General features: G+C 38.2%; 1 protein-coding gene across 1 annotated transcript; it reads left to right on the plus strand.

Moving 5' to 3' along the window:
* Positions 1-366: 366 nt before the first annotated feature.
* LOC143584151 (uncharacterized) lies at positions 367-10,522 on the plus strand. The gene is made up of 18 exons (XM_077066259.1): positions 367-1,521; positions 1,631-1,942; positions 2,015-2,200; positions 2,306-2,420; positions 2,491-2,648; positions 2,723-3,320; positions 3,614-3,678; positions 3,793-3,894; positions 4,171-4,313; positions 5,677-5,732; positions 6,292-6,905; positions 6,994-7,175; positions 7,261-7,564; positions 7,701-7,949; positions 8,187-8,296; positions 9,449-9,707; positions 9,786-10,142; positions 10,226-10,522. The coding sequence occupies exons 1-18, from the start codon at positions 367-369 to the stop codon at positions 10,520-10,522; spliced, it is 5,262 nt and encodes a 1,753-aa protein (XP_076922374.1).
* The last annotated feature ends 370 nt before the right edge of the window (positions 10,523-10,892 follow it).

A 10,892-nucleotide genomic window follows, 5' to 3' on the forward strand; every position in this document is an offset into this window, starting at 1 on the left:
TTCAATTAGTTTTGCTAAAAAGGTAGTTCGGTTTGATTAGTTTTGTTAAAAAGTTGTCCGTTCGATTAGTGTTTCTTAAAAAACTAGTTCAGCTCGATTAGTTTTGTTTAAAAAAATAGTTTGGATAAAATTTAAAACGAGGGACGTAAAGTGAGCACAATCACAAACCACACGGACTCATATGAATCTTATAAAAGAGTATATTGGTAATTTCATTTTTTCTATGGATTGAAACTTAACAATGGGGACTCATCTAGTTCATTTTTTGAACCATGGGGATTCAACTTGTTCAATTTTTTTTCAGGGACTCGATGTGACTCCGCCAAACAATTATTTTCTCTTTGTAATAAGACCAACAGAGCTGCCATGGAGCTAGACCTAGATGCCTTCCTGCAACTTGACGACGCCTCAACTAGTGATGCCGAAGACGGTTCCCACCACCGCAACACCGTCGATGAGCTTCTCCTCCTCATCGACGGCGACTCTGATGCCTCTTCTTCATCGTCTCCGCGAAGCAACAACAATAATAGTCCAGTTGATTCTGATTCCTTACCACCAACAGCCTCTCACTTGGTAAGTTTTCGTCAATTGCCTCCGTTGTTCAGGTCAAATGCTAAGCCCGGGGCAGCACTGGCAGCCGCTGCTGCAGCCTCACGCTTGGTTCCAACTCCACACGCTGCTGCTATTAGGGAGAAATCCACTACTAAACCCCCCGATGATAGTGCCACACCTTCAGATCATTTAGATACCGAACATATAGAATATAAGAAGAATCTCGATGCTGAATGTGAGGAGTTTGCCTCTGAGGTGGAGGAGATATTTGATCTTGATTTCAGAGACAGAGACGCTACACTTACTTCTGCTGCGAAACCAGAGATCGACTCGCCTTTGGTTTTGGATAATGATGATACGGTGTCAGTTCTAGATGACAGCTGCAACGAGCACATTGAGGGCGACTCGGCACCTATTGACATGGATGATGCTAAAGAGGTTAAGGAGGAGGACTCGGTAATTGTTGTATTATCAGAAAAAATTGATGCTAAAGAGGTTAAGGAGGAGGACTCAGTAATTGTATTATCAGAAAAAATTGATGCTGAGAATCTGGAAATCCATGAAAAAGATGTTGAATATGACCTCCAAGCAGAAGCTGATGACAAGCCAACACAAACTGATGTTTCTGTCGATATGAGTGAAAAGACACGGTTAAAGCCCCTTCAGTTTGCTGAGGAACTTGAAAAGAAGCATGCGTTTACGGCTCTGCACTGGGAAGAGGGTGCCGCTGCCCAGCCAATGAAGCTTGAGGGTGTGAACATGGGATCAACGGTGTTGGCTTATTTCAGTACTAGCACTGATAACACCATTACCAGGACAATATCCTCTCCATCATTCAGGCGAGACCATGGAACTCCACAAGCCCTAGCAGTTCATCTTAACTACATCGCACTGGGAATGTCTAGAGGGTTAATCGTTGTTGTTCCCAGCAAATACTCTCTGCATTATGCTGATAACATGGATGCTAAGGTTCCATTCACATGACTCTCCTTTATAGTATCAGCACTATTAGATGCTATTGTGGATTTTTTTTTCTTGTTACTAAGTTTTAAAAAATATATATATGCTTTTCTTTCAGATGTTAATGCTTGGATTACAAGGCGATAGGTCCTATGCCCCGGTCACATCCATGTCCTTTAATCATCAAGGAGACCTTCTTTTCGCAGGATATGCTGATGGGCATTATACTGTTTGGGATGTCCAAAGGGTCTCTGCTGCAAAAATTGTTACCGAACATAAAGCTCCAGTAGTTCACATGCTATATCTGGGGATGGATTCTCAAGTGACTCGTCAGGTCAACATGGTTAGCGGTGATAGTAAAGGTGTTGTTAAGTTGATTCGCTTTTCTCCATTTTCATGGCTTAGTAGGTTCTCTACATCTAAACCCTCGGTAAAAATCTACCTCTTTTTATGGTTCTTGTTCATACGTCTATCACATCTGACCTTATTTTTCTTAAAGTAGACTCTTCTTGATGAATCAACAAGCACAGTTGTATGCGCGTCGCCCCTAGTGCCGGAGGAAAGCTTTGGAAGTTCTTCCACAAGCACTTCCATTGGTACAACTGGCACTGAAAATACAACGGGAGGGGATTTGACTTCCGCTGAAGAAGGTGTGGTCATATTTGTCACTCATCAGTCTGCTCTGGTGGTATGAAATTCTTTGAAGACTAGACCTTATGCATAAATTATTTTATTAGCTTTGTTACTATGGCACTAATATGTTCTTGTACAATGCCTTCACCTTGTTTTGTAGGCCAAAGTTATTTCTAACAAACCAGAAGTCTACGCTCAGCTTCCCAAGCCTGATGGGGTCCGGGAGGGTTCCATGCCTTACGCTGCTTGGAAATATATACCTCCCTCACAGGCTGGTATGTTACATATTGAGTTGATGACTCACATGCTGAAACTTTTTTGGTAATATGATAATTTTTCTTACAGAGAATGTCCAGGTAATAGAGTCTGGAACCGCGCCACTGCTCGCACTTGCTTGGGATCACCAAGTACTGGTTGCGAAATTGGTGAAGTCAGAACTGAAACAACATGCAGATTGGACCCTCGAGAGTTCAGCAATAGGGGTTGCTTGGCTGGATGATCAGGTCATTGCATAGTTATAATGTGGCTTTTGTTATTCATTTAAAGGTAAACTATAACAGATGTTATACCTGTTCAGATGTTGGTGGTGCTAACATCAGCTGGAAAGCTCTGTCTGTATGCAAATGATGGGACTTTAATTCATGACACAAGTTTTTCTGTAGATGGAGGCAGAGGAGATGATGTCATTGGACATCACACCTATTTCTCCAATGTCCTTGGCAAAGCTCATCACAATTATATAGCTGTTAGGGGTGCTTCTCTGTATCTACTTGGGCCTACACATCTTGTTGTTTCTCGCCTTCTTCCGTGGAAGGAACGCGTCAAAGTTTTGCGCAGAGGCGGTGACTGGATGGGTGCTTTCAATATGGCAATGGTGCTATATGATGGTCAAGCCCATGGGGTTTTTGATCTTCCTAGATCATTGGACGATGTTCGAAAAGTAATAATGTCCTACCTAGTGGAGTTGCTACTAGCATACGTGGATGAGGTCTTTTCTTATATATCAGTGGCATTAGGCAACCAACTGGAGCACTTGAAGACTGATAGTTACTCTATCACTTCAGAGCAGTACACAAGTGTTGGTGGGGTTGCAGTTGAGTTCTGTGTTCACATCAAGAGAACCGACATCCTGTTTGACGAAATTTTATCTCGTTTTGAGTCTGTTCAACAAAAAGGTACATTGTATTTCTCTTAGCGCATGGCCTTTTTCATTTTATTCTTTTGGTTTGGTTGATTAAACAAAGCCTTTGATACTAAGTAGCTTGGATTAAAAATGCGTGCATTATGTGCAATGCACACGGTGCGGTGATGCGCATCGCTGCAGTTCAATTCTTTAACCTGTTTTTGGTTTTTGAATCACAAGTTTATTAATTTTTACCCGATTTTATAAATTATAAGTGTTATTATGTTAATTCTGGCTCTGAATAGAATCATGCAGATTTTATGTCTATTAATCTTGTGTTTTCAGAGACATTTTTGGAGCTTTTGGAGCCATATATTTTGAAGGACATGCTTGGATCACTTCCACCCGAGGTATTTCTTGTTTACATCTTTTGTATGCTTGAAAGTTCAGGCAATGCTATATCATTACATCCAGGAGCTAGTGCATGTTGTAACTGTAACAACAATGCTTTTCTTTCTTTGAAGATTATGCAAGCATTGGTGGAGCACTATAGCGCAAAAGGTTGGCTGCAGCGAGTTGAACAATGTGTTCTTCACATGGACATTTCTTCCTTGGACTTCAATCAGGTAGATTTTGATAGAAACATTGCAAAAGCTGAACTTCTTACACAACTAAATAGTATGTTTTCAAGAAAAAATCGCGTAAAGATATAACGTAGAAACCTAGAAATGACATTTAACACCTAAATACATACACTCTCACCTCATGTGCAGTGTTATTAAGATATATGAACAAATATAAAGTTAAAAAGCCAGGTAGAATATGGAAACACAAGTATTTAGCCACAATTCAAGGATGTTGTATTTTTCCTCACAGCTTTTCTCATGATTTGTATGTGTCAGGTCGTCAGGTTATGTCGGGAACACAATTTGTACAGGGCCTTGATATATTTGTTCAATAAAGGTCTAGATGATTTCAGGACACCTTTAGAGGAGCTGCTTCTGGTATTCACAAACAGCGATGACGAGAATGCTCCATCACTCGGGTATGCCGCATTATGGGATAGCTAATCTTTTCAAATTCAGCTTCTTTTTATAGTCACTTTACCATATACAACACACTATTTCATTATCAATGATAGCTATTTACACTGTAAATTGTTGAGGCTATCATCATTCTCATACATACAAAGCACACAGTTTTTATTTCCGTTTTTTTTAATTTGTTATAGAAAGGCTTGTTGCTCAAGGAGAACCCCTTTATAGATTACATCCACAAATGATTAGCTGCTAAATCTCCGTTTATACTTTATAGTTTTCCATTTAAGCTACAGGCGGCCCCTGCCCTTAGCTTGCCGGATGTATATAGAGCCCCATTATATTTGTAGTACTTATGTGTAGAAAACCGAACTAATTGATCCATAACCATTGAAACCCAACAGCTACAACCGACCCGCACCAAACCCGGTGGATTGGTTAAATGATTTACTGAAAACCGACTATAGTGGGTCGGTTATGGTTAAGAAGATTTTCATACCTGCTAATATCGAAGCGAACCAAATATATGTATGTTTTTTATTGCCATGCAATATAGTAATATATGTAAATGTGGTGTAACAATTTATTCCATAGTCATAAAACTTCAAGCCAAAACTTTCAGGCCAAAATAATGCCCAATTATATTGTAATGAGCTATTTTTAGCTAGACCCAGATTCACAGTTAACGACCCACTATAACCTTCGAAATCGATTAACCGAAACTGCCATAACTGGTCGGTTATGGTTATGGTTTTGAGCCAAAGCCGACCCATGCACGCCCATATTTTTTACATACATACTCAAGGTACAAAACCTCTCGCGGTTCATTTTGCTGTATTAAAATCATGTCTAAATCAAAACATTATATATATATATATATCCTGTGATATACAAAAAGAAGTCTCGAATTGAGTATGGATGCAGTATTGTAAAAATCTTGATTAGTCACTGATTTAGTGGAGATTAGTAGCTAATCGGGATACTGATTTGATTTCACCTAATCAGACCACCAAATCGGTTGTCGATCAAAGCTGGTCCAGATCGGCCCGAATCGTTCAAAATTGGTCAAATTTTGGTCAAAATCGGTCAAGTTTTGGTCAAAGTTAGCTAAATAAGTCAAAATTGGTCAAACTCTTTGAAGTATTTGAAAGGTTATACTTATTAATCCAATCTGATTAATAAGTTTGAAAAGTTATATATATAATCGTGTGTGTGTGTGTATAATTTTGAAAATTTACGTATAAGATTCCAATCCAACTGCATATATGGCCCTCCATTGTTAATACAGTGTATCCTGTTATTAGCATTTTTCCTTCCTCCTTACGAAGTTTTATCCACGTGTCTATTTCATGCCTTGGGCTTTGTAAACAGGTACAGAATGCTAGTTTATTTGAAGTACTGCTTTTCAGGCTTAGCTTTTCCTCCAGGCATGTCATCTGTCTAATGATATAAATTATTATTTTGTATTTATGACTAGGCCTGTAAACGAACCGAACAAACACGAACAAGGGTATGCTTGTGTTCGTTCATTTAACTTTAAAAGAGCACGAACACGAAAACTTAATCGAACAAATATTTGGTGTTCATGCTTGTTTGTTTAAAAAATGAACATGCTTGTGTACGTTTATGTTCGTTTATTTAAAATCTAAACGAACAGTTTACGGACATAAACAAACATAAATGAACATAATTGAACAAAGATAAACAAGCATATTTGAACATATATGAACCTACTTAAATGAACACAAACAAACGTGAATGAACACAAAGAAACATAAATGAACGAACGAAACATGTGTTCATGTTTGTCCGTTTAATTAAGTGAACAGGAAATTTTTGTTCATGTTCGTTCGTTTATTAAATAAACGAGCATAAACGAACTTCCCGCCGAACAGTTCACCGAACGTTTGGTTCGTTTACAGGCCTATATATGACTGGATTTGGATTCTCATTTTTTGTTTTTCTTTTTACTAAATGTATAATCAGGACATGGAGCTCTCTCCCCTGCACGTTTACCGTCTCTTAGAAGGGAGCTTATACACTTCTTACTGGAGGATTCTAATGCTCCAAGTCCTTGGGGATTGGCTAACTTATCAGCCACAAATTCATATAAGAATCTCTATCATCTCTTAGAGTTGGACACTGAAGCAACATTAGATGTTTTGAGATGTGCATTTATAGATGAAATTCAAAAGCCAGATCATCTTTTGCATGAAAAGGATTCTACATCTCAAAGCCAAGATATGACCCAAAAGACTGTACACGCTCTGGTTCTCGTATTAGAAACTAGAAAATCTATTAGCACTCAGACTATTCAACCTGACACAGTTTGGCCTTCAAAGGATGATATAGGTCATATACTAGAGTTTATTTCTAGTTTTGTTTCCCGTGGAAAGGCCAAAGTCTCGAATGAGTTGCTAGGTCAAATATTCGAGTATTTGACTTTAGATGCTCGCATTCCAGCAAACGGTGAAATGAAATGTGAAATTTCATTTAAAACAAGAGAGAAGGAGGTTCTTGCACTTTTGAAAGTTGTGCCTCAGATAGATTGCGACGACAAATACTTGTTAGACATGTGTGAGAAGGCTCACTTTTACCAGGTTCTGACGACTCTTTCTCTCCCTTCCTCTCTCTCTCTCTCTTGAATGAATGAAAATGACCAATAATTGTGTTCATGTATTCATCTAGGTATGTGGCTTCATTTTTGACAGCAGACACCAGTATTTAGCTGCTCTTGATAGCTTCATGAAAGATGTGGATGAACCAGTTCACGCTTTCTCCTATATCCATAATTTGCTGCGAACAAAGAGGCTTGATTATATGGAAGCAGCAATCATTTCACGAATTCCAGATTTAGTTCAAATAAGCAGGTTGTTATTTCAAATGCTGAATCGCCCTAGCTTTACTTACTTTAATGACAAATAGCTTTCGTAATTGTGTGTTAAACTTTGGCAGGGAGGGAACGGTTTTTCTAGTTTTTGAACATTTTTTTCAAGAATTTCAACAAATTTTGGACGAGCTGAGGACTCATCCAAAAAGTCTCTTTCTCTTCCTAAAGACGGTTATTGAAGCTCATTCAATGGGCACCATGAGCTTTAGTTCTCTCAGGAAAGGAGAGCCTTTGTGTTTCACTGGTACAAGGGTAAAGCATCAGACCGTCATAGTAGATGATTTCTTAGAAAGACTATCAGAGTTCCCAAAGTCTGCGCGTGAGAATCCGGTTCCTGTAACTGATGAAATGACTGAGCTGTATCTTGAGGTAATTGCTTATACAGTTATACTGTTGTACTTTACGTTCAGTTTTGGTAATTTCCTTTATTTTTGTCAGATTGCATGCTGATCGCAGGTATTCTGTTGCACTTGGATCTAAACTATGCGGTTTTTTTGTTCTGCAGTTACTATGTCAGTATGAACCCAATAGTGTTCTCCATTTTCTTGAGACATGTGAAAGCTATAGGGTAGACCATTGTTTACGTTTGTGCCAAGAATATAAAATCATAGATGCTGCTGCTTTCTTATTAGAAAGGGTTGGAGATGTTGGAAGTGCTCTTTCATACACACTTTCTGATCTTGAGGATAAATTTAGCATGCTTGATGCTGCTTCTGCTGATTATGCCATGGCGGATCATTTAATGAAAAAGGAGGTTTGTCACTCTTTCCTTGGAACATATTTTTCGTAGGAAGTTTTCATATCCACCTCAAGACTTGCACATATCGTATTTACCCACCCAAAAATCATTGCATTATATTAACTGATTATTCAATTTTATCTATTTTATTAAAACAACTCATAACATGACCATTATACTTAGGCCTTCTCATTCTCCATGACGACTTCTCCATGATTATATTGTGGGTGAATGACGTCACATATTGTGCAGGTGAATGACATATTACATATTGTGCGTACTTGTGTCGGATTGTGCCAAAGGAACAGTTCTCGGTTAGATCCCAATGAGTCTGAGGCCCTCTGGTTTCAGCTGCTTGATAAGTAAGCACCATTCCTCCACTGACACAAACAGATAAAATAATAATAAATATTGGTTTAATCACGTGTTACAACTTGCCTTTGTTTTACAACTCTGTTTTGTGATAAGATGTTGAATTATTATTATTTGTGGACAAGTATTAGTATTTTACTTACAAGACAAGTTTTATATTAGATATTGATTAGGTATCATTTTTCACAATGTTTTAGGAAATCTTATTTTATAAATAGGGCACTAAGGTCGTATTATTTTTTATCATTTTTTTGATATTTTGATTTGGAATTCCCCAATTGGGAGGGGCGATGGACCTTTTGAAACTCGATCAACTTATTTTACTACTATTGTGCTTTTTCTTAATCCTTTTTAAGCCAGATCTTATCATTTAGTTATTCTAAATTGGCGACATATTATGATATTAAACTTCTCTTACAGTATTGCTTTAGCCGCTCTTCCTGTTGCTTCTCTATATACTTAAACCATTTATTTATATATTGTTTTTCTTTCATTATCTTTTATTTCATCATCATCATCGTACTCAGTATATCCCACCAATAGCAATGCTATGGTAGGGTCTGAGGAGGGTAAGATGTAGACAGCCTTACCTCTATCCCATAGGGATAGAGAGGCTGCTTCCGGTGAGACCCCCGGCTCAATAGTAGTTTTGAATCAAGCCTTGGACATAAGACACATAACACTCAATCATCGGGACACCGGCTGATTGGTGCATGTGCCCTTGTCTTTCGGCTATCAACGCCACCACATGATGCCTGATTAACCTTCCGCCACCTTTAACGTTATTTTCACGTGATTAGTAAAATAACGTCATAATTAGTGCAATTTTACTTTTGCCCACCCAAGGGTTCACACATATACACATTATATGTGCGCACCCAAGGGTTCCAATGATGATGATGATGATGATGATGATGACGATCTTTTATTTGCCATGCATCCATTTTATAAACTTGGGAAGAAATTTAAATTTTAGAACTTAAGATTCCCATGGAAAGAAGATATGAAAATAACTGGTATGCACATCAAGTCTAAAGATCATTTAAGTAATGAATGAGATCTAAAAACAGCTGGTGTATTCTTCAAGAACATGCATGTGATACAATTTGGAACATGGTGATGCTAATATTTTTCATATGCAGATTTTGTGAACCATTAACAAAACCAGGATCTGGTAAGGACCAGAACGGCACTTCATCTGCAACTATAGGGCCTGATAAAGGTTTGAGAAAGCTGTTGTCTATTTTTATTAAAGAGATTGTTGAGGGAATGATAGGATATGTTCGGTTACCGACTGTCATGATGAAACTTCTTTCTGATAATGGTAGCCAAGAGTTTGGTGATTTTAAGCCTACAATACTCGGAATGCTTGGAACATATGATTTTGAAAGAAGAATTTTGGTATTTACTTTTTTCTCTCGTCCTCTTTTATGCGTTGTATAAAGAATAAAGAATAAAAGTATGCATTTTTATTATCAGGACACTGCGAGATCTTTGATCGAGGATGATACATATTATACCATGACATTACTCAAGCGAGGAGCTTCTCACGGGCATGGACCTCAGAGCCTTATTTGTGTCATATGCAATTGTCTTGTTACTAAGGACTCCCCCGGGATCCGAGTGTATAGTTGTGGGCACGCAAGCCATTTGCATTGCGAACCGGCCTCTCATGCAGGCTGCCCCATTTGTACGCCAAAGAAAAAGTCTAGACTTCCTTCTGCTGCTGCCAAGAGTGGATTGGTGAGTAAGGCGGCGATGCTACCAAAGCACAAGTTATCGTCACAAGGGACCCACCTGCAGGAGAAAGACACACTTGATCGTCAAATACCCAGGGTCGGTTAGTTGTCTCTACTTTTTTTTTTTCCCTATACGTTACCAACTTGCTAGCTGATACTGAGGTCTTATTATATCAACAGTATGAAATATTAAGTAACCTTGATAAAGACAATAACCATGTAGATAACATGCCACAGTTGAGACTTGCACCGCCAGCTGTCTATCAAGAAAAGGTTGCTATGTTGAGGGGTGAAGGTACCAGCGGGCCTAAAACGGGGAAGCAAATTAAAGATCTGAAAACCAAGGGACGATTTCCCTTGAAATCAAGCATATTTGGTAAGTTGTTTTCTGCTTCACCGGTTCGAGACTCGTCTTTGAATTTTAACATCCCATCTCTTTTGCAGGCAAGGAAAAGACCAGCAGAAGATGACATATAGTATTATAGTATGCCAAAGGCCTGTTTAGAGAGAATCTTGTTTGTAAAATGAAATTATTTTAGAGACAGTTAGCACTATACGAAATGCGTAATATAATGTAGTGAGAAGGAATTTTGACGTTGGTGTTTATGCTCTTTTTTTTTTCCCTCTGCACCTAAATAATAATAATAATAATCAAAGGAAAAGAAAGGTTTCTGGAGCAACCTCTCTATCTCTTGGGATGGAAAGGTTTTTCTGCATCACACCTTTCTTATACCTTACTAATAGCTAATGTTATGAGTGAAATTATACTGAGTATGTTTGTATTTGTTTGTTTAACATATATTTTGCAAGAGTTGATTTTATCCTAACATAGATCTTATAAAACCAA

Source organism: Bidens hawaiensis, unplaced genomic scaffold, assembly GCF_021521415.1.
Source record: "Bidens hawaiensis isolate Kalapana, Puna unplaced genomic scaffold, B.hawaiensis_p1.1 tig00032827_1, whole genome shotgun sequence".
Taxonomy (NCBI): Eukaryota; Viridiplantae; Streptophyta; class Magnoliopsida; order Asterales; family Asteraceae; genus Bidens; species Bidens hawaiensis.